This window comes from Corapipo altera, unplaced genomic scaffold (genome assembly GCF_003945725.1).
Source record: "Corapipo altera isolate COAL_440 unplaced genomic scaffold, ASM394572v1 79, whole genome shotgun sequence".
Classification (NCBI taxonomy): domain Eukaryota; kingdom Metazoa; phylum Chordata; class Aves; order Passeriformes; family Pipridae; genus Corapipo; species Corapipo altera.
This window is the reverse complement of record NW_020884927.1, coordinates 605777-629578: the sequence shown is the minus strand read 5'-3', so window position 1 is coordinate 629578 and position 23802 is coordinate 605777. Positions and strand designations below refer to the sequence as shown.

The window sequence follows — 23802 nt, the reverse complement described above, 5'->3', positions numbered from 1 at the left end:
TCCTCTGTTTGTTTTCTTTGAAACAGACCAGCAAGTTCAGCACTTCCTGAGGTTGTAGGAGGTAAGAGGCAGGATCTGGGGAAAGAGGGATCCTGTGAGCTTGATGGTGTCAGCCTCAATTCTTTGGGAAATAAGGATTTTAAAATTACTCCCACAAACAAGAAGAGTTAAACCAGGATGAAACCTGGTGAGGATTTATCCCTCCACCACTGTGACAGGAGTGATTCTGCACAGAAGCAGCACACCTAGTAACCTCTCCTTCCTCTTTCCTACCCTAAAACACGTTCTGCCTCACGGTTTCAAAGTTCTTGGAGCTGAGGGTGTGTGGGATACTCCTTCCAGAGCAGATATCTGCATAAAAAGCCATAATAATACCGTAAAGGAATAGGAAAAGCAATTTTTCCCTCCTACATTCTCTCTGCCCCTGCTCATTCCCACTGCTGCTGATAGTATAACAATGTACATATTCTTCCAGCTTATCATTTAGGGGCCACGATCTGATAAACTCCTCAAGTTTATCCTACTCTCCCAGAGACTTCTCCATCCTTTACACACGTCTGGGCTGTCTCCCTGCTGTGGGAAACTCGCCCAAGGCACACGGTGGGAAAGGGGGATGAAGCTGCTTTGAGAAGCAGGAGAGGAGCTGGCGCGTTGTGAGGGAAGGACGTGGCTGCTAAGCTACTGCCAAAAGTGGAGTTTTAAAAATCTGCAGCACAATCCTGGGACAACATTTGTTCAGGAGCAGTGCAAGACACCAGCAACTGGTTCCCATCAAGTGAGGACCGGTTGTATCTGCAAGTATGATCAAGCCATCCTAGCAGCAAGGTCTGGAAGGACTGGCTAGTGTGGTTTCTGAAATTCACACGGCAGCAGGAGACAAAATCCATTCTCCTGCCCCATTTATGAGGTTTGGGGCAACACAAACAATAATAAAGGGCAGGGATGACTAAAATAGGAAGGCTGGTTTTGCAGGCATGACAGGAGCAAAAATAGACATATTTTATAAATAAAGATGTTCTGGAAATTAGAGACTCCCGAGTTTCATGCTCACCAGCTCAGCTGTTCTGGCTGTGGGTCTTCTCCACCAGTAGTGCACAGGGGATTTGTGCAGGAATAAATGAGCAGTAATATAAGCACATACATGAAATTCCCTTCGTGTAAACCAGACCCATTAGTTGATCTACTCGTGGATGTCACATTAACCCACAGGCTCTAGTTAAAGTAGGACTGGAGGTTTGCTCAGAATAGGTCAAATCCAAGTGTTTGAAGAGAGCTGCACATGTATTTCCATTAAGCCCAGGACTGTACGTGTTGAAGAAGAAACTGAACTACACAAGAGTGACTTGAGGAAAAGCTTTTGAGCTGACCTTCTTCCAGCAGAATGAATTCGTGTCTTCAGGAGTGATCAAGTCTCAGTTCAGTGATCTTATCTCAAAAAAAGGCAATAATAAAATGAGAAGAGACATGGAGGAGGGTGGTAAGGAGAGTGGAAGTGATGGGATAGATACCATATGAGGAAGAAAGGCAAGAAAAACAAGGAGGTCCAATTTGAAAGAACAAAACCTTGGGACAAACAAAGACAGAGAAGTCTGAAGAGGTCAAGAGAGGTCTGGTATGGAGCTGGAATTCTTTTCCCTTTCCTTCACAACACAGGAGCGAAGGATCACGGAGAGAAATGTTCAGGAGCCAGGCCTAAAGCAGACAAAAGGAAGTACTTTTTCACACAACACATAATTACATTGTGGAACTTATTGCCACAGGATGTCGTGGAGGCCAAAAGTATAAATGAATAATAATAATAAAAAAAAAAAAACAACCGACAACAAAAGGGATTACACAAATTCATGCAACCTCCGGCTTAGGAAGACCCTCAACTGCTGATTACCAGGAGCCAGGAGGATATGCCGGAGGAAGGATCACTTTATAGTCTCCCTCTTCCGATATCCCTTCCTAAGCATCTGCAGCTGGCCACAGCCAGGTTGTTGCCCAAGGTGGACGTTTATTCTGAGCCAGCCAGGCAATGCTTATATCCTCCTGGGAACTCCCTATGGATGGAGCCTTAGGGACCAGAGGCGTCTCCTGGACAGATATGGGACTTACTCCTAATTTTGTTACCTCCAGCCCGACGCGGTCACATCAAAGTCCGTCGTGGCCACTCTTTGCTGATTTAGGCTGGTGTAATTGAGGCCAGATTGAGCCCTGGAACCTTCAGAGAGACTCTTCCGCTTTCCCTGCCCCTGGGATTAAGCACTGAAATCTCTGTGCTAAAACCCTCTTTGAACGGGGATGGCAGATAATGCACAAACTGATTAAAAAAAAAAAACAAAACAGCACTGGGGAAAGTTAAATATTAAAGAGCCAAGGCCCAGTTTTAACTGCTGCTGCCATCCCTCCTTCATCTCGTGCCAACTGCCTCCAGGATACATGTGCTGACACTGAATTTCTACCTCACAAAAGGCAGTCGCAGCATGGGCTTTAAACTCAGCCCGTTAATGCCGGGATAGGAAGCAGCAAAATAGAACAAAGGCAGCGAGGGGCTCCTCCAGCTCTCACCCACTGTGACCGTGCCCAATCCATCCCTGCATCACAGGGCACTGTATCCCCCGCCCCAGTGAGGCATTTTTCCCCTTTGACTTCCCAACATTAGTAGGTCTAAAACATTTTGCTGCCCGCTTCGCCCTGCTGTAACTAAACTATAATTTTCACGAGCAGAGAGCAGGGATTTGGGAGAAACATCTGGTCTCATTTCATCAGGATAACAGCCCCGTCTCTATTTATACACACACTGGGATCGTTGTAGCTCTCAGCTGTTCTCCCCTCGACAGCCCCTTTCAAGCTACCCTGTCCTGCTCTGTCGAGTCGAGGCCAGGCTGCTGTCCCGTGAAACAGGAACCAGGGCAATTCCACAGAAAAATGTGGACTTGTGAGAGCTTGTCCTGTCCACACTTGGCGCTTGCTGTCTGCCGGGCTGGTGACAATGTGCCTTGATGGATGGTTGCTCCTGTCCTTCTATCCTGGTGGAGAGAAAACAGGGAAAATCCATCCGACTAGACAGTTTGTTGGAATGGGATGCTCTCTAAGGTCCCTTCCAACCCAAACCATCCTGTGACTGGGAAAATAATAGCAATTTTCTCAGTAATCCCAGAGATCTTGCAGGGATCGGTCCTGCAATGAGCCAGCCTCAGTGGCCTGAATACATTGATCTCAATAGCCTGAATTTTTCTCCAAAATCACAGTGTGGATTTTAGAGGAATATTCAGACCATTGAGAAAAGCCCTGGCTTTTCTTTGTAAGGTGTTAACAAATAAACTGTGACCCTGCAGAGACACAGGAGGGCCAGAGACTCCGCTTGGGAAAGCAACATGTCCTACTTTATTCACCACGGTGGGAAAAATCCACTCTGCTGCCTCCACTCCAGCGCTCACAAGACATCACATCTCATCCAGCATGTTTAAAAAAACCCCTCAAGTCAAATGGCCAAGTACCTGGAAAATTACCACACTGCACATTCAGCAGTGCAAGTCTCTGTCTAAAAGGAACGCTCATCCCTTGAACGATGGTGGTGTGTGGGTCGGCATTAATCATCCCGAGGAAGTGTATCCCACTGCCCTGCTTTTCCCTCCAATGGGCTGTTGTCTCCTCCCATCCCGATCCACTTCTAGCCCTGCATGCCCCCAAAAAACAGCTATTTCCCTGTCACTCACCCTCCTCTTTTGAGCAGGTCTGGACCGTTTATTAATCATTTTCTGACACAGCTACTAGAGGAGGAACCACTCGAAGACACCGGTTTTTGTAACCCAAACTAGACCAGCCTTTTCAGATGCTCCTGTTGATTATACTGAGGTTGCAAACTCCCTGGAGCAGGATTGAATTTCACCCTGCCTTTATAACCATCTGATGGGATCCTGCCCCTTCAATATACTCCCTCAGAACATTGTTTTCAGCTGTGACCTGAGGTTGGGCAGATCAATATTTGTTTACTCAGCTCTAATTTCCATATGAACTTGGTAATCCAAGTCCACCCGAACGCAAGAGAAAGGGCCACTCCCTCCTATTGCATGAATCAGACAGAAATGTGGACCCTTCCTGCAACACCAGCCTTTCAGAGCAACTCTTGAGCAGGAAATATGACTCAGTCTTGGGAGAACATCATCCAAAAATAAACCCTGGTGATTCCATGGACAGCTTGGGGTGAGGGGTGACCAACTGACCCCTTGTGAGCTCTTTACTTCTATGACTCTTCTAGCTGGGAAACATTTTTTTCCTCCTTGGAGCCAGCCCTTTTGCAGCATGTTGGATACCTTTGTAAAATATGTCCAAAGTGCACCAAATCAGCCAATTTCTGTCTAATTGCTAAGAAACATCCTCTCAACCTGAGAAAAACTACTCAGAGGAGACTAAGGGAGCAGCCTGAGATAACAGCACCTTATCCTGCCAATGGGATGCTCTTAGGGTAAAATCTGTCTTCATCCCAAGTCCTTCATCAAAAACAACTGTGAAGGCATGCACAGCACTGACTTTTTTTCCCCCTCTCTCATGGGGTTTGAGGAAGAGGGAAATGAAGAGGCTGGTGCTGGAATACAAAGTTCTGATTCCGGATCTCTTCCTAGGCCAAAAAGCTCGAGGAATGGCTGGATGTGGCCGTGCCAGGGTACCTGAAATCTGATCAAAGGCACTCACAAGTCAGCACAGGGCCTTTGTTAAAGAAGGTGGAGGTTCTTCTCTGTCTGCTGGAGCTGCTCAAATCCTCTGCTCTGACAACACATCCCCTTGCCTTGCAGGTCAGGAATATCCACACATAAATCCTTCAGCAGTCAAAAGCAGTCAGCTGGCTTTAAAGCCAAAATGGCTTTTTCTTTTTTTTTTTTTTTTAATTTCTCTTTTTAATAGTGGCTGTCTGTCTGCTGCTGCCCTGACTTTAAAACAAAATAACCAGCCTCCAGCAACCTTCAGAACAGATCTGTAAAACTCTCCAGCTGACTCTAACAAGCAAAGGCAAGACTGTGACAAACCTGCCAGCTTTGTCTTAGTGGGTTGGATCATCTTCAGGGAGCCCAGGACTGGCATTTAAAAATGTAGCCTTTGAACCAGCTCTTTTTTTGGTGATGAAGCTGGTCCCCAGGACACTGGGGAGGTGACGACAGCAGATGCCATGATGAGTCAGTGCAGGGAAGGTCGTGGGATGGATGTGGGGGTCACTGACAGGGTGCAGTTACTGGACTGTGCTCAGCCAAAGAGGTCTGGGTTTTAAATTTGAGCAAGAAATGAGGCCAACAAGGAAGGAATGATTTATTTGTCCCTATTTTTCTTGTCAGTCTCCCAGTTAGATGGCTTGAACTTGGGGCAAAGAATAATCACTAGATTTATCTCCACCTCCAGAAACACGGGATTCTTTCTCTGGGCTGCCTGTATTATGAATTTAATCAACTTCTCTCTGCTATATTTTTGTCTCCCTTGCCCAAACAGATGGGTTCCCTTCCTTCCCTATTGTGAACAGAGACAGATGCAAATAACAAGGCACTTGTGCTCTGTTGTGTGATTACCTAGAGAGGCTGTTGTTTGCAAACAAAGGCTGTACCAGGGCACAAATAGTCTCTTTTGGTGTAGTCTGGACATGGCTCTTCATTAAAAATACTGCTGTGGGGTTCCCCATGCTGCCCTTCCATATTTACCATTGGAACCGAGGGGGCAGGCAGTGGAATCATCCACCAAACACGAGTGATCAAGAGCTCTGTGAGATGCTGACATTTCACAAGAAAGGAGGAGCAAACTCCTCCTCTCCCCTCCCAGTCCTCCAACCTATTGTTCCTTTAGATGTTCGAACAAATAAAGGAAGAACACTGCTCTGGAGCTCACAACAGCTCACATACACATGAAGAGAACCTCCAGCCTTCTCCCCTGTCCTGTGAGCAGACCCTGGCAGTCAATGCACATTCCCTTGCACCACAAACAGGAGCTGCTTGTGGTTTTACAGGGGCTGGATGCCAGTTTGGGGAATTTCCTCCTGGACCACACACAAGCAGTTGACTGTAGCTGTCAGCTCTCAAAGCGAAGTCCAGCCCTACCTCCCACCAGGAGGGCACCTGCAAAGATCCTGGGGTGGAGATGTATCCCTGCCTCTCACCTGGGATCCTCGTGGGAGCAGAGCCTGTCCCACAGGGTTGATGGCCATGGTGTGTCCTCACGCAGGAGCAGGTCACACTGACAGGAATGAGATACTCAGTCCCTGTTGAAAACACAGAGGTCATTAAAGCTACATGTCAATGCCTGTACTAGTTCAACTTGAATTAAAATAAACTGTAGGAATGCCAGAATTGGATCATACAAAAGAGAACTCAGTCTCAGAGCAGGAACTGCCTTACAGTGAAAAATAGCTGTGTGGTGCTGGTCACAGCAGCACTTCAGCCCAAAGAGTGCAACCAGGATTTAGGGTTGCAGGGAAGAGATCCAGGACATTGGAGGGGTACAGAGGCAGGCTGAAAACCATAAAAACACCTTGGGCACTTGAGAAGAAACACCTGAACAGCAATACCTCCACTGAACACAAGGTTATAAACACATGACAATAACAGCCACAATCAGAGCAGTGATGTAGCTTTGCATTTCTGAGGACTGTTCTCTCCTGAGAAGGTCTGGGATTCCTTGGTTACCAGGTGAGCCTCAGGTCTCACTCTCCAGGCCTTTGTTTTGCCTGCCAGGGTCTCCACAAGGATTTGGTCCTCTCTTTTTCCTGGGTGAGGGAGTACAAACCCACCTGGGTATTTACTTTAAGAGATAGGCAGCAACATCCCTCCAGGGGGTACCTGCTGCTCCTACTGTGCCTACATAGCATTTGGGGCATCAGATGTTCTACCTCAGTCAATTAAAAGTGTCCCAGGATAAACATACTGTCATTTCCTTTCAGCTTTTCCAGGAATAAAGTAAGCATTTGGAGTGCAGGTGACAGCAGTGCTGTCTGTACAGGAGAGGGTCCTGAAGGTGCTGAGCAGACCAGAGCAACACTCAGGGGGAAGACAAGCTGCATAGGATGGAACCCTTTTTACAGTCCCTATTCTGCCCTTAATTACAAGCTTAAGTGATGGCTAATAAAGACGATCCAAAACAAATAAATTGAGCTGCTGCTCTAATTAAGCAGCTTTTGCTGCAAGCAGTGAGCCAGACCCATCTGTGTCATAGTTCAGCAGAAGCCAGGAGGGTTCCACGAGGGATTCATCTCAATTACATCTGAATGGCTTCAAGGAGGAGCTGACCATCCTGCTTCCTACACTGCTGGCCAAGAAACACCAGTCCATCCCCCAGACAGTCATCCTGGGCAGGGGCACAGTGATTCAGTCATTCAGGTTGGTTACATCTGCCTTTATGGCAAGTACATTAAGGTGAGTCCTTCCTCGCCTATGGGAGGGAAGCTGGAAGCTGTTGGGAAGCAGCATTTTTTTTTCTCTGGCCAGAAAATGTCACAGCAATGACACTTCATTGCTCTGCCCCTGTTTTTTAAGCAGCCCTGTACAGCAGAGACAAGAAGCAATTACTATTGGCCTTATGCTTATGTGATGGATGAAATGAGCTGACAGACCCCCCGTGGCAAAGTGCAGCAAAAGGCTCTTCAAGTTGTCCACTTCAGCTCACAGGTAAGGGCTGATGCCTGGCAAGGGCAGAAGGGAAGGACAGTGTATAATGTGGAGGGAGCCCATGCTGTGACTGCCCTGCAGTTCCACAGCTTTAATCCCAGCAACCTGGACTCCCAAACCACAGCTAGTGCTCCCACAAACCTCCTCTCTCCAGGTGTGCAGTGCCTGATCACTTCTGCAGGTCCAGACCAAAATGTTTAGGGCTCCCTGTGCACGAGTGCAGACTGACAAACACTGAGCACTCAGGAGATAGGTAGGATATTTTCCACATGGGAGTGTAGTCTCAGTGCTGCATCTTCTATGACCACAGCTGATATTTTAATATCCACTTGCCCCACAGAAGAGCCAGTTCATGATCCTTTTGCAGGATTCTGATCTAAGCTGTGCATGTCTAGTAACAATACAGTATATCTAAAACCAGTACCAGCAGTCAGCTTGAGCCTGCTCCCTCCTCCCTCACATCACCACAATGCACCAGGGCTCATGACCCCAGTAGGAAAGGCACTCTCTCCCTAAGCTACTAAAATACCACTAATTGGAGGCAATCCTAGAAGGAAAAAGGGGATACATGGAAAAATCTCACATCCATTCAGTTGCAGTGCATCCCACGTTGTGGCACATCAGCTGGAGCTCTGATCAGGGCACAGATCCTGTCTGTCAGTCCCTTAGCTGTTGCTTTTGGTCTTTGGAGCTCTGGCAGGATTTTATTAGAGGAAATCACCTCTCTTCCCCATCCTGAGTGCCAAACAAAAGGATGATGACGTGCAAACACGCGCTTCACTTGAAGATAAAGACACACAGGTGGTGTGATCACCACTGCCAAGCAGGAGCTGCCTCCAACACAGTCAGCCAGCAAAGTTTACTCCCTGTCAAGGAACAGGCATGGCAGGACATGGGGTGGACAGCCACACTGTCCACGTGGCACAGCCCAGCCCTGTGCCTCTGTGGGGTAACTGCTGCGTGGAGCAGTAACTGCTGGATGTACCATGGTCTCCCTCTTAGGGTCACAGCTGTACCAGACAGCCAACACAGGCTTCTCCAAACCCAAATTTGTTGTCTCATACTCCCTCCCCCACATGCATTCCCATCTGCCTTCTGGACAGAGAGTTATTATAAGATGCTTCAGCCCAAGCAGCACATTATTGTCTCTGAAAATAGTTTTCTCCCAAAATCATGCGCAAAAGGCAGCACAGCTTTGGAGTGCGAGATCCCCTGAGGGGAAGGGATGAACTTGTGGTTAAACCATGGGACAGAGAGTCAGCAGATCAGGGATTCTCATCCCCATCTCTCTGTGGCTCTGTGAGCTCTGACTCAACCCCATGGCCCCTGCATATTTGGTTTCTCCATCGGGAAAATCGGTGTGATGACACACTGCGATGGCAGCACGCAGCCCTTTATTGCTGCTGGGAACCACCACATGCTCCTGCAGAGGAACACTCTCTCACTGAAAAAAAAAAAAAAAGAAATCTAGCCTTTGGAATGCAAAATGCTCCTCTGCAAAGTTTTCTGCCGGTGTGGTTCACTGGAGCTGCAAAGATCTACTTAGACGCTCTAAATAGTTACCCAGCATTTTTGTATTTACCCAATATTGAAAGCCTCAGTCGGTGTTCAATGCCCAGCTCCCTGTGGATGCACAGCCACGTGGGCAGCTGTGTCCTGGGATGCTGTGATGGGGGCAGCACTGCCAGGAGCTGCAACAACCCCGCTCTGCCTCTCAAATCCCCCTGAGGTGGGACAAGGCACCCTTTCCTTTTCCCCATCCATTCCTCTCTCCCCTTCAGCACTCAGTCTCCCCCAGGGGTGCCTGCAGCTCAATCCCACAGCAGGACTTCCTTTGCTTCCCCCCCAAGCCCAGCACTGAAGATCTTTGCTCCTACACCACCATGCTGGAGCACCCCGAAGATACTCCTCAGCTTTGTTTGAAGGGCTTTATGAAACGCTGCCCTGGCAAGAGGATGGAAGGTTCAGTCTTACCTCCTGTAGGGTCTTGTGTTTCAGGGTGGGCATTCTGGACAAGCCTCCTGGAGAGGAGATGCTCAGGGCTACCAAGCTGGCAATGCCTCTGGTTATGCAGGATGCCCCATCCCCTCCTCTGCAGCCCCACTAAGTACAGTGATCACTGCAAAGAATTGTGGCATTTGATGGATCCCTGAGAACAATCTAATGCCCTTACACTGGGGAAGTAAATCAATCATGTTTCTCAAGGGATCCTGTACCTGCCCTGCCTGGTCTTATCTCCAGGATTTGCTGTTCCTCTGTTTCCCTATTTCAGCTCAAATCATCTCCCTCTCCAGCACCCTCTTTTCTTTGGATCTCTCCCGCTGTTCTTATCCCTCTGCAAACATTGCTGCCAGGGCAGTGGCCACCAGCTCCACACACCAGTGAAAGCCCTACTGAGGGTATTTGACAGTGCCTGCAGCCCCCTCTCTGAAGCCTCTGCCTCGTCCATTTGCCCTGAAACTCTCTCCAACATGAGGGGCTACCTCTTTTTGTAGTATTTGAGCAACACCTTACAACAGCATAAGTCCTGCTTTCAAATCAGCCCCCTAAATGATGCATTAGCAAGAAAAAGTTACCTCTCCTCACCTCTCCAGGATCTTTACAGAGAAGAGGGTCTTTGCCTCCTTTTTACAAGTGTGGACACTGAACCTACACAAGTGACTTGTCCAAAACATCCAGGTGGAAAAGCAGCAGCAGAGCTGGAAGATGTTGTAAATCCCATCCCAGCGAAGTGGCCTAAGAACAGGACGTGCAAACAAAGGTTATGTGCAGGTTGCAAAAGGTGTAGAAGACATAAGGAAAGAGGAAGATTAAAACCAGGATGCAAGGTAGCATGATGTTCAGACCTCACTCCCATCCCACATGTCACTTCCAGTATCTGCCAGCACATCCCAGCATGCACCCCCACCACTGTGGCGTGTTCAGGACCTATCTCCCATGTCCTTGAAAGAGCAGAGCTCTGAAAGTGTGTTTTTTATTTTTCCAAATTATTTGCACTGGGGAAAGGGGATGTCCAGCTTAAAATCCACAGGGCCTCACACACCTCACTCAGGAGCTCAAATCCACACAAATCTCCTGTAATGATCAAAGACTAAAAGAGCAAACATCCCAAACTGAAGCATAGCACAAAACTGTCCCAGCACCACAACGCTCCTCAATGTGTGCTGCTCCTTTTCCACCAACTCCCACGGGACAACATCCCATGTGTCAGGAAAACCATGCTTAAAATCTGCCGGGCCTCATGTACCTGCACCCAGGAGCTACAATCCGCAGATGTCTCCGGTAATGACCAACACAGACTGCAAGAACAAACATCTTTCGCTGCACGGGCGATGCTTATGTGCTCCTCCTCGCACCGAGTCCTTCACGCTGAGTCACCTCCTTTGATTTTCCAGTCCGGGAGCGGTGTCTCTTGTGCCTTGATCACAATTCCGAAGTCCAAAGGTGTGAAAACGACTCCTTTCCTCTGCAAAAACGCCCCGGTATTCCCGACGAAAGGAAACCCCGTCCCGGTGAGGCAAAGCCTGGTTGCTGGGCTGTTGCTGCCATCTCCTGCCCAGCCGGTGCTTTGCCGCTCTCAACTTCCCCGGCCTTCGGCCCCTCCTGCAAGGTGAAGGAGGTAAGAAAATGCAGGAATGCGAGAGTTTGGGAATGGGCTCGAGGTCCCTCATCGGGCACTGTGGGTGGAGAGCGAGGTTCGTGCCACGGAGGTTGCCCCCACCAAGCCTCGGCATCGCGGTGGTGGTGGATGTGGGTGAGGGTTGCCGAGCTCTGCTGATGGAGGAGTCACATTCAAAAGATGAAGGGGATAAATGCGTGCAGTTAATGCGATTGCTAAGTGGACTGTTACTAGACATAGCATGAGCTGTTCACAGTTCTTCCGGAAAACACAGGGAAATGAAATGTTTAATTCAGAGAGAACAGCAGGGCTATGTGATTTCTCTCCTGACACCCATCCAACGTGGGTTTTCTGGCAGGGACACAGAGTAAGTGGTGTGACTGGCACTAAAGCTGTGGCAGCTGAGTGTGTCCTTGATCAGAAGGTGAGGATCTACAGAGCCTTTGTTTTCCAAAATTGCAAAGACTTTTGTCCCTTTGTTCAAGGTTTTTGTTCTGCCTGAACCGCTGCCTTGCACACTCAGATGACTTTTTTCTCTTGCCCTGGCACCACTGCCAGAGTGGGATGCCTGGGGGGAAAGGGGACATTCAAACAGTGGGCTGTTACAAGATGTAAAAACTATTAAACCAAACTTCCACATACCAGCTCAACAGAGTTTACTTGTGTCCCAGGTCTTCAAGCAGATGCTGTGGCAGATCCCTGAAGGTGTTTTACAAGGACATCAAACACCTATGTCACAATCTTGCTGGTTCTTGACCACAGGACATGGATTCAACCAGGGTAAGTGGCAGCAGCAGCTGTTCAAAGGGCAGCACGTGGAGTGTAATCCCAAACCTGTGCATTCAGCTGTCAAAAAAACCTGGCATCTTGTCTCTTCTGCACACACCTGTATAAGCTGCGGGGATCATTTCAGGTTTGCACCATCTGTATAAGCTGGGGGGATCATTTCAGGTTTGCACCATCTGTATAAGCTGGGGGGATCATTTCAGGTTTGCACCTTGATTTTCCCTCCCTCTAAGCAGGGGAAAGCATGCCGGTCCCATGGAGGTGAGGACTGCACAGTGCCCAGGTGGGATATAGCCAGGGAGAGATTCAGTGAACAGCAGCCCTGACCTGCTGAATTTCATCAGCAGGAAGTTCTAAGGGGCTGCAGGAAAGGCAACTCTTATAAGCTAAACCCACACAGATACAGCATGAGCTTCAAAACTCTTCAACACAAAGTTTCTACAAAGAATTTTGACATTCCTGGTGAACCTGTTCAGAGCTGAGAGCCCACGGGCCACACGCAGTGGGGAGTGAATTCCCCGTTCCCCTCCCTGGGAAGCATCCTGGGCAGGCACCATCACAAAGCTGTCTCACCCAAGAGGAGCTCAGTGTCCATGTGTGCCTCTCCTGATGGGCTCCAGGACAGCAGCTCTGGCTGTGAGGGGCAGGGTCTGTGCCACTCTGCCTTGTCCCAGGGAGCTGTAGCGGGGGTGTCCAACTTGTGGAATTTTCCGTAGCAGCTGCCAGCTGAATTGCCAAGTTCTCTGCTCCTCTGAAATACAGAAGTGGCCCCAGACAAAGCCATAGAGATAAAGCTGTGCCCTGATATCCATGCAGAGACAGCAGCAGAGGAGGGGACAGGCTGCAGGAATCATGTCTACACCTTGATCCATGCCACCCTCCTCCCCCTGCTCCATAGAGGGGGCTGCCTGAACAGTACAGGAGTGACATTTTCAATACAGCCTGGAGTTAATGTACTCCTGCTTGTAAAGTCAGCATCAAACACAAGTCCCTACTTAGCAGAAGGTTTCCCTTCACTACATCAAAGCTCTGTGCTGGGGCAGAGAGGAGGGGATTGCCCTCCTTCCCACAGCACATCCCTGAGGGTAGGGGGATTCCTAAGGCTTAGAAATATATTGTACCTTCCAGAAATGAATGAATGGCATGTTTGTCTGCTGTGCCATCCATGTATTTTAAATATATACAGTGTTTGGCCACTGGCCTCAAGTTCCCACTTGCTATAAATAAAGTGACAAACACACCTCCAGCCTGAACTGCTCTGGGCTTCTCTGAGCAGAGCAGCTTCTGCATGGGGTGGTGGGTATACCTTTGGTCTCAGGTGACAGTGGCAGCTGGGAATGACAAAATATGAGCTGGCTCTGAAGAGCAACAGAAGCCACAACATGAGCAGCTGGAGAAGAGAGAGAGGAGGTGGAAATGCTCACAAGCAGCAAAGCAGTTGACATGGCATCGAGGCCATTGTTGGGGACACAGAGTCACAGAAAGGTTTGGGTTGGAAAATACCTTAAAGTCCATCTCATTCCACCCCCTGCCATGGGCAGGGACACCTTCCACCAGACCAGGTTGGTCCAAGCCCCATCCAACCTGGCCTTGGACACTTCCAGGGATGGGGCAGCCACAGCTCCTCTGGGCAACCTGTGCCAGGGCCTCACCACCATCATAGGGAAGGATTTCTTCCCAATATCCCATCTAAACATCTTCAAGGCAGCTCTGGAAAGTCACACTGAAATAAAAGCCCTCCTCAGCATGCAGATCATGCCTCAAGACAAGGTGCAAGACCTCTAGTAGATCCATCTTCTTTCTTCCCTCTCCTTGGAGGTTGGTGTGGGAATGGATTTTTTGAGAAAAAAAATTCCCTCTATTCCCCATAATCTGCTGCTTCCCAAGAATCTGTCTGCCTTTCAAGTCCCTACCAGGAATATGATTTCTCAATTTTTTTCCTCTATCTCCTCCACTTCCCAGTATTGCCAGGAGGAAAATATCCATGCCCATGTTGAAGCACTCTCCAAACTAGAAGGGGTAAGCGTGGAGCAGATTCCTCAGAATATTTTAGCAAAGCTCCTTTATTTCGTAGAAGCAGGGTTTTGTGTGCAATTAGGCCCCTGGCACAGAAGTCTCCAGAGTCCTGCTTCTCTAAGAAACAAAAATATTGAATCAAGAAATCCCATTTTCCCCTCACCCTTTTTAATCTCCTCTCATTGGGTTGGAGCCAGGGAGTCATTAACTCCTGTTTGGGTACTGCAAGGCCAGGATTGCAAAGTGCTTAATGGCAATGTCACAAACCCCCCACTCATTCCCTTACCAAAGGGCTTGTGTTCTTAAAGAATAATGTGCTGGGATAATACTTTAGAAGTGGATTAGTGGATCCTGATGTGCCTTCATTTGCATTTTCCCCCTCCGGGCACCTCTGAAGGTGTTTGAATAATTTTTTTACTTATTTGATGGTATTTTAATCCTTAAGTAACGGCTTAGCTCCACAGAAATATTGATATAGCCACCACCCAGCACACTCAGGGATGTAGAACAGAGGAATACCCAGGAGCTGGTCTGGTCCTGAGTTATTTCAACCGCAGTAGTGGATGCCCAGACTTGGATGCTGAACTTTTCCCTTGCATCATTCTGCCCTTCCTGCTCACTTACCTTCTGTGAGGTTGCCACACCAATGGCCACCAAAAGCCATCCAGAGGTGACTCTGCAGCTCAGCCACTGTCCACAACCACACAGGTCTCACCTATCCTTCCTGAACAAGTCCCCACCGTCCTTTTCTTCCTAATCCTAAAATTTCTAAAAACAAACTCCAAAACCAGCCCAAAACACACTTCCAAACTCCAGGAAGTTACAGCTCTGGCAGGTATCCGAGCAGCTCGACAGAAAGGTCTGATCTGACATGAGGTCCAAAACGAGAAAGGTGACAGAATAAAGGTTTGCTGTGCGTGTTTTGAACAGGGAAATAATTCCCCAGCCCATCCTGCCTCCAGCAGTGATCAGCAAGGAAGGGAGACTGCTCTCCTGTCTTCCCTCCCCCTAGCCCACCACATTCCCAAGCATTTCTGCCTGGAAAGAAGGAGTGTGCTCCCGACCCTGCATCAGGGTCGGTCCCAGGAGGGTCGATTGCAGACACCGTTTCCTTTATGAGACTCGCCGCAAACAAAAGGAACCCGAACCTCCTCTAACGAGCCGCCTGTGACTCTTTGAAGCTTAACGAGAGGAACTTGAGCTACAAGGGACTGTGGAGTCACCCCAGCCGAACCGTTTCACATCTGACAGCGCCGCAATTTGCCTGTGCTGTGCCCTGCTGTGCCAGCATCACAAACTCTGGCTGCACAAGCTGCTTCAGCGCTGCCTCCGGTTCCACAGAGCTTCCTCTGCTGCAATGCCCCTCCTCAGCCTGCCTCGGGTGCAGCAGCGACTCCCAGTCCTGCTCGGCAGCGCCGAGGAAGTTATTTAACTCCCGTCCATCCTTTAAAAGCTTTGCAAATTCATCACATCACGCGCAGCTTCTCATTACAGAAGAAAAGAAGTGAGTTTTAAGCTTATTTCGCTGGTAATAGCAGAAAATGGCCCATTGCAGCAAAAAAAAATGTGTCCAAATAAGCTGTAAGCCACAGCCATCCTGCAGATAACATCCAGCTCATTTTAGAGCCTTGGAAGCACTCCACAGGTATCCACTATTGAAGCATCACTGTACTTTAGATAAATGTGCTGCTTAAAGATAGCTGTCAGCACAGACTGCTGAATAATGCCTTCATTTTATACATCAAGCTGTCCCCGAGTTATTGGCAACGCCTAAAGCTGGTAGTTTGACAGCAGAAAAATAGTCAGTGTGACGGTGGAAGAACACGACCCTGGCTCTGGGGCACTCACTGAGCTTCCAGCAGCATTTAAGGGCTTTTATGTGTTATACTCAGGTTACTGCATTTATTAGTCTCCAATCATCATCTTTCTGTCAATTTGCTTTAGAGAAACTGTGTCTTTGGTGTGTTCAGGTCACACCACAGAAGGTTCCACACACTTATACATAGTCCATACAAAAAGCCTGAATAAGCTGATTTCAAGCCTCCTTAATAGCATATATTCTGATATATTATAACAACTAGAACAGGTATTTATCAGTGAATGCTACTTAGCTCTGCTGTGCTTTCTTTTCATCTTCCTTTGCTCAAATAAAAGAATCTTGAAGCCTTGAGAGACTACTATGTATTATAGCATTACCTCTTCAGGGACAGAGAAACTTTTCTAAAGCTCCTGTTGTTTTTTCACACATATCTATTTAAGGTGAAAAAACATCTTTATTGTCTTACTACTCTGGAATATTTTTTAGGTTTAATACGATACATAAGTATAACAATTATTTCATTTTAGCTTCCTTTTTAGCAATCAACCCTAGAGCACAGGCCCACCTTTTCCTGTTTCACCTCTTCATAAGCCCTTCCTGGGCCTCTGAGTGTCTTTATAAGCTTTGGTGGCCCTGACTGGCCTCAGCTGAGCATCCCCACCCATGGGCTGGGGCTCTATATAAGTTCCACCTGGGGGGGAAGTTTTTCTTCTTCTGTAAGCTCAGTTGCAGAAACAGTAGTCTCTACCTCAGTATATCCAGCCTGGCCTTAAACCCTGCTGCTCTGGATGTTTTCCCTGGACCTGATTCCAACCTGTGGACTGACTTGCCAGCTGGACTTAGGACCCACTTCATCCCTACAGAGATGCCTGATGCCTGGACCTGATGCTTTCCATCTCCTAGAGGAGGTAAATCCTTATTTTTATATTCTGCTGTTAGTAACGTGTCATAATTTGTTGCTCTTGCTGAATATTTCTTACTGTTGAGGTGGTTGCTGTGAACCATCTTTCCTGGAGCAGGGCTCTTTAGTTATCCCACTGTTCTCCCTGTGCAGCAGGAACTGTGGTGAAGCAGTGACTCCCTGGGGTCTGATGCCCCTCTGCACACACACATCTGGATGGCAGGAGGCACCCTTGGGATGTGTTTCCCACTTGAACTCCTGCAGCCGAGTCCTGGCGCCTTACAGGGAAGCTCCTGGGCGGTGTGAGAATCTTGTGCATCCCACCCAGGCTTCCTCCAGCTCAGCCTGGGGGTGTCAAGCAGCAGTTGGAGTGCCATGATGGGTGTCTTTCCTGCTTGCTGAGCACTCCTCCTGAACAGATGTTTGTCGGCCTCACACTGGGGCAGCTGAGCAATTTGGGAAAAGGAGTATGTTGTTGGCCAGAGTGTATCACACCCCTGCTAGGTACAGTTAAGTGTGTGTGTGGGGGGGGAAACTTGTGACACCCACAGGGTGTTGCCTTTCTCAGGAGCTGTGAAGGATTTCTTTAGCTCCTCAAAATGTCTGGAGTTTTAGTACTTACAATCAGCAAAAATTGGAGTGGAATATCAACAGAGCACAGCTTTCAGAAACTCATTTTCTTTTGCCTTTCAAGCTGACAATAGGATTTTAAGAAAAACTTTGAATAATGGATACACTTTTGAATAATGGATGTTTCACAGCCAAAGTCCCTTGACTTTTCTCTCCGTGCCTGAACGAGAAGCCTTTTAATTGCACAACTCCTGGCGAGGAGGTACAAAATGCTTTGTGTCTTGTGCTGCTGATTAACTGATGCATATGCTCCCATTAAACATTCAGAGAGGGCTGAGTGTATCCCAGCCCGAAGCTGTGTTATGCACGTTGGGTTTTTATCAGCTAAGGATCTGGCACGGGTTGTTTTCTGCTTTTCATTGCCTCTGTCATGGCTGCTCATAATTTTCCTCTTTTTTTGTGTGTGTGTATCTTGGATCCTTCCTGCTTCTAGGGGGGCATTTTTCCACGTGGAGAGCTTGTACCTTGTGCTTTGGGCTTGTGTGGTGTGGAATGAGGTGGCCTTGTGAAGGGAAGAAGATTCCTGAGCTTAGACCATGGAATAAACTTTATTTTTTTCCGAAGTAGCGGTGCCTTTTGGTGAGAAATGGTGAAAGAGCTGCTTAGTGCCTGTGCCAGGCTGGATGCCCTGACGTGGTGGGATGGAACAATTTAAGCTCCCTAAAAATTGGCAGTGTGGGATGCAGGGAAGGGGAATTAGCAGGAACACCAGTTGTCTGGGTCTTCCTTGCTCTTATTCCATCACACTGCTCTCTGTCCCTGGAGCTGGCTCTTCTCCAACTTAATTCAGCTTTCATGAAAGTTTAACTCTGCTGCAGAAGGGAAAAGACAAGTCACTGTGACCCTGGAAAATGTAAAGGGTGGGTTTGGGGTCAAAGCTTTTTTTTTTTTGTCCTCAGTTTCCCCCGTTCTCGGTGCAGTGCCCAGCACTTTGAGTGAGCCCAGATGGGCTCAGCAGAGCAAAACCCTGCTGTGCTAGTACTGCTCAAACTTCTGTCTGCACAAAAAAGCCCTCTTAAAACAAGAAGCTATGATCCCATCAGCTCCCCAGTTTTCTTTCCAACCACAAATCCAGCCCAGGGAACAAGCCTCAGTGAATAAATGCTGCTGGAACCTGGCTCTGTCCTGCTCCCAGCCCTCTGTGTTCTGCCCGTGGGGCCCTGGAGCTCAGTTTATAGAGGGAAATAGTGTGACCTTGGGCTATTTTAACTTACAGAAAAACTGTGGAGGCAGCTTGGGGTGGCACAGAGGGGCTCCCTGCTATCAGGTTTTTCTCTTTCACGTAGAGGTTCTTGGTGATCCTTGCCTCTGCACACCATGGGAGGCTGCCAGCCAGGAACCTGGCTTTAAACAGAGCTCATTCTCTCTCAATTTTGCGGCTTCTTGCCTTAGAGGACAAGTGCAATTTAGCTTTATTTCGCAAAATTTGACATGACTTGAGACCGTGATTTACTGGCCTTGAAGGATATGGTATGTGTAACTATGGAAGGCATAAGTGGCTTTTCATGGTAGAGGACTCATAAACTGAGATGAAAAAAAATGAGGGAAACGTTACTGTCCAACTTTACAAGGTAGCAGTGGGAACAGGACACAGCCAAGCCATCTGTAACTGTCACGGGTCTTTATTGTCCCTGATTGCGTGTAATAAAGCTCCTGAATGGGCTCAAATGTGAAGGCAACCAGCGCTTGAGTGTCTGAAAAGACACAAGATGGCAATGTTTTCAAAAGGACACCCTTGGAATATGTCAGGGCTAAAGATTTCCAAACAATCAGCTTTCCTTGCTCCAGCACTTGGAGACCTCGGGAGAGGGTCTGTGTCCCGCTTGTGGCTTTACTGCGGCCACCAACAAAGGCACCTGAGAGTGAGTGGGGTGGAAATCTCCGAGGGCATCAGCATGAGGAGGGCAGAGCTCAGAATCCCTTCCCTGCTCCTTCACGGCACAGCCACCAGGACGTGCAGAAGCTGAACCCACTGGGGCTTGTTTTGACTTCTGCATCCCCCTCTTTGCCTTCTGTCCCCTCTGTCCCTTCTGACAGGCACAGATCCAGAGAGACATTTCACATAGCAAGGAAATTTTGGACAAGGAAAAACAACCTCCTCTTGGGTTATTTTGTTTGGGGTTTTTTTTGTTTTTGTTTTTGTGTTTTTTTTGCTTGATGCCACAGGAAGAGCTGCAGAATTTGTCTCGCTTGAAAATTAATTTTCCCTGGCTGAGCAGGGGGTGGTGTGGGGTGGGTGGAAGAATTACCTCTGCTTGGTTTTCTGCATTCGCCCGACAAATATTTCCAGGTCCCTTGGTTTTATATGTTAATTTTCAGCTTAAAGGTTGTAAGGCATCACAATGTGGCAAGGCAACTGGGGTGGTGTGACAGTTCCCAGGCTGCTCCGTGCTCGTTTTGTCTGCAAATGGTTGAATTTGCAATGTGTAATGATCTCTGTAAGGCAGTTAGAAGCGAGATAAACATCAATTTTATGGCTGGGAAAACATAAGGGGTGTTGCACAGGAAAACGAGAGGATCTGAATACTGAAAACTCTCCGACCTCCTCAAGGCTGTTGGGTTTAGCTCTCGAATCTCCAGGGGCCCTTTGTGCATTCCCAATCCCTTCCCATGGTGGGTCCAGCCAGGTGAGGTGCTGCAGAGCCTGCTGCGATGGGATGCAGGAGCAGCACAGCCTTTTCCTTTAGGGGTAGGGAATGCAAATAGCAAGAACTTGGTATTCACAGACAAGAGTTAAGAGGTTTGGCTGAAGTGGGAACGAAGCAAGGCAAAGGCTAGGAAGTTTTCTGGGATTTGCTTTGTAACAGGAGCTCATGCAGGAGGCTGGAGGTCACTATTCTGCTGCAGCCAGACTGGGGATGTGCTTTGATTTTCACAAATAACAGCTTTGTGCAGCTCTGTTTCCACACCAGATACAACGCAGGGTATAAAATGCTTTTTCTTATTATGCTGAATGCCTCTGGAATGCAATTAATATTCTTGCCTAAGTCTCCAAAAATTAATAGGCATGTCTGGAAGCTGCCGAAGGTGGCTGTGTGTGTGTGTGTGTGTGTGTGTGCAGAAGGGAGGTGGGGAGGGACAGCTTAGTCCATCCCAGCTGGAAACCACCTCACGTGGGGAAGAAAGGTGCAAAACCATCGGTGGGAACTTCAGCCCACAAACCGCAGGAGGATGTGGAGTGATGCCGCGGTGGCTGGATCACATCCACGTGGGGGTGCTGATGCAGTGGCTTCCAGGTGGGAGCAGACCCCATCTCGGCTGCTTTAGGGGCCACCCCCTCCCTCGCAGTGGGATGTCTCTGGCCTGGGAAGCTCCAAATGCCACCCCCAGCTGGAGCAGGAGCTCCCACCGCTCCTTCCCTGTGAGCCTGGGAGGGGTGATCAAACTAATTAGATAATTAGCTGTCGTTGAGACTGATTGAGAATGAGGGCTCTCCCCATGCTGGTGCAGGTGCTCAGCCTGTCTGGGGAACCGGAGCCCTGGGTTTCTTGAGTGGGTTTGGTCTCCTTGGTCTGTGTGACATGTAATAGACTGTCAAACGTTGTGAATGCTGGCAGTGCATTCAGGGCTGATGTTTTTGCTGTATAGAATGTTCAAGATGAGTTTTCACAGTTTATGTCACTCATTTGCTGCTTGCATTTCTGCCCTACATGATTCTCAAGACATTTCCACAAAAAAAAAAAAAGTGTGGTGGGTTTTTTTATATGTGTCTCACATTTCTAGAGGGCTGAATCTCAGAGATGAACAAAGCTTCCTATCAATGTTGCTTAAAAAAAATAATCTTGTCTCAGAACCAATTAGAAGCAACATAAATCACCTCAAAATAGCTTCAGATTCTGCAGCCATCTGGATTTCCAGTCTTAGGTTACAAAGGTTTTAGATGAGATTGGGTTTGGTGCGTGGGGGGGGAACTGACCCGACAGTCTGGGTCTGTCTGTGATCAGGGCCCCAGTGAGCTGCACAGACACCTGGAGGGCACGAAGAAAAATGTTTTCCACCTAATCTCGTTACTGTGACAACACTCGTGAAACCCTTTAAAGCAGAAAAACCCGCGATGTTTTGAAGCGATAGTGGTGTCCTTTCAGCTCTGTGACAAATGCTGTCTGTAGTGTGTGCTGCCTGCGTCACACTGCTCCTGTGAGCTCGGTGGCAGTCCTGGGGCACAGGGCTTGGATTTCCAAGAAAGCTGTGAAACCTTTAAAATAGTGATTTCTCGGCCAGAAGCGATGTAGTTAAAGCGATGTAGATCCTTTTCTTTCCCTCTTTCTAGCCCATCAGATCCTTTTATCTCTGTTTTTTCATCTGTCACTTTTCATTCCCCGGCTCCATCCTCTGACTCTCCTCTTCCAGCACACTTTCCTCCTTCTGCCTTTAAATGAGTGCTCCCCTGCTGTCCATTTTAAACTCCTTTTGCTCAAAGCTTGGTGCTGCTGATAGCATTTCTTGGCTCTTTCCCTAGCATGGACCAGAACAGAGTTTCCACCCATCTCAATCACAACCATCACAAGTTGCAGTGGCTTTTATGCAAGTTAAGCTCCCAAATCTTCCTTGCAATTTAAACCCCCCAGGTTAGGCTGGCAACAGCAGCCTGAGGATCATAGAGTTGGAGCATTTGGGTTGGAAGGGATCTCTAAAGGTCATCTAGTCCAACACCCCTTGCAATGAGCAGGGACATCTTCCACCAGACCAGGTTGCTCCAAGCCCTGCCAACCTTGGACACTTCCAGGGATGGGGCATCCCCAGCTTCTCTGGGCAAGCTGTGCCAGTGTTTTACCACCCTCATTGTAAAAAAACCTTCTTCCTTACATCTCATTTAAATTGACCCTCCTTCTCAACATCATTGTGTGATGCTGATTGAACCCTGCAGGTTCCTGGTATAGATTTGTCTTCTTGCTAGAAAATGGGTTGGAAACATCCAGCAGTCACCTCTTGGCTAGGAACCTAAAATTATTAGCCAGAAACCAAGTGGAATTATGATATTTATATTTATATGTGTAAAATATCATATCTATTTATATACTTTAAAAGTGGGTTTCTCATGGGCTCTAGAGATACTTTCTAGCTTTGCCCCGAGACCTGATCTGCCCATAATAGACCTTTTACTTCATTCAAAACCTCCCAAAGTTTTGAAGGGCAGCTGTGAAATGGAGAGGAGAAGCTTAATTTCATTCTACTGCAGCAACTCAGTAGCATGAAGGCAGCACTTCCCTGGTTTGTGTTTCTCCCAGTCGGATCTCGGTACGGCTGAGTGCTAAAGATATATTTTTTTTAACTTGAGATCTTGAATTCTGCAGAGACCAAGCACTTATTTCTTAGGATCAACAGGGGAAATTTCTTAGCTCTCCCAGTAGGGTGGAAATTTCAAGGTCTGAAGCTATAATATATGTAGTCTTTCAACATCATTAAAAGAGGGGTTTTCTGACAGAGCCACCGTGATGCAAAGCAAACCCTCCTGCCTGTGAATCCCAAATCAATCAGTGCTGTGGTGTCACGGTGGAGGTAATTTGGAGGTGTTGGAAAAGGAGGGGGAAGTGGCACATGGCTAAATTGTTGGGTGGCAGATGAAGGATCTTATAAGTAGCTTTTACTGCAGTTTTCTGTGGTGCCATTTGCCTTAATTTAGTCCTTTTTTCAGTTTTTAAGGCGCCTGGGTGAGTTTGGAAGAGGGCCTCCAGGCAGGAATCCCCAGTCACTTATAAAGCAAGGCCATTATAGTGCTATAATGACTTATTTGAGGCAGAGCTGGAGTGGACCCAGCTCCATCCTAGCCAAGTTCTGCCCTGGGCAGCATATGGAGGGATGGATGTTTTTCACTTTTCTTGTGGCTGGGTCTGAATTAAACTAACAACTAGTTAGCAACTAACAACCAGAAGGTTTTATTTATTATTTAAGAAGTGTGAGGATTTACAGGGGAGGGTACTTCATAGAATTATAAAATGGTTTGGGGTGCAAGACACATTAAAGCTCATCTCATTCCAGCCCCCTGCCATGGGCAGGGACACCTTTCACTAGCCCAGGTTGCTCCAAGCCCTGTCCAACCTGGCCTTGGACACTTCCAGGGATGGGGCAGCCACAGCTCCTCTGGGCAACCTGTGCCAGGGCCTCACCACCCTCACAGGGAAGAATTTCCTCTTACCATCTTATCTAAATCTCTGCTCTTTCAGTTTAGAACCGTTCCCCTTTGCCCTATCACTATCTGCCTGGACTTACCTCGTGGCATTAAAACAACTCCACAGGAGAAATGTCTGGCTTGTTTTGAACCTGGAGGGCTGTGTGCTCCTTATCTTGGGTGAGAGGAGTCCCAAGGGGTGGAGAAGGTGACCCTCAGGATGCAGCAGCAGCATTAAATCCCCCGGGAGCCGAGCGAGTGGTTGCTCTGGGGCGGAGGAGCAGGGGCTGCCCT

General features: G+C 48.1%; 1 protein-coding gene and 1 long non-coding RNA gene across 2 annotated transcripts in view; both read right to left on the bottom strand.

Moving 5' to 3' along the window:
* RASAL2 (RAS protein activator like 2) overlaps positions 1–23788 on the bottom strand; it is a 189552-nt gene extending 165764 nt beyond the window's left edge. Inside the window, exon 1 of the mRNA XM_027658398.1 lies at positions 23610–23788. Coding sequence (XP_027514199.1) covers positions 23610–23619 — 10 coding nt within the window. The 5' untranslated portion in view covers positions 23620–23788. The remainder of the gene's footprint in view (positions 1–23609) is intronic.
* Positions 1735–6641, bottom strand: LOC113954282. Its single transcript, XR_003530155.1, has 2 exons — positions 6125–6641; positions 1735–3014 (listed from the first exon to the last, which is right to left on the bottom strand). It is a non-coding gene; the product is annotated as an uncharacterized LOC113954282 (long non-coding RNA).
* Positions 23789–23802: the final 14 nt, after the last annotated feature.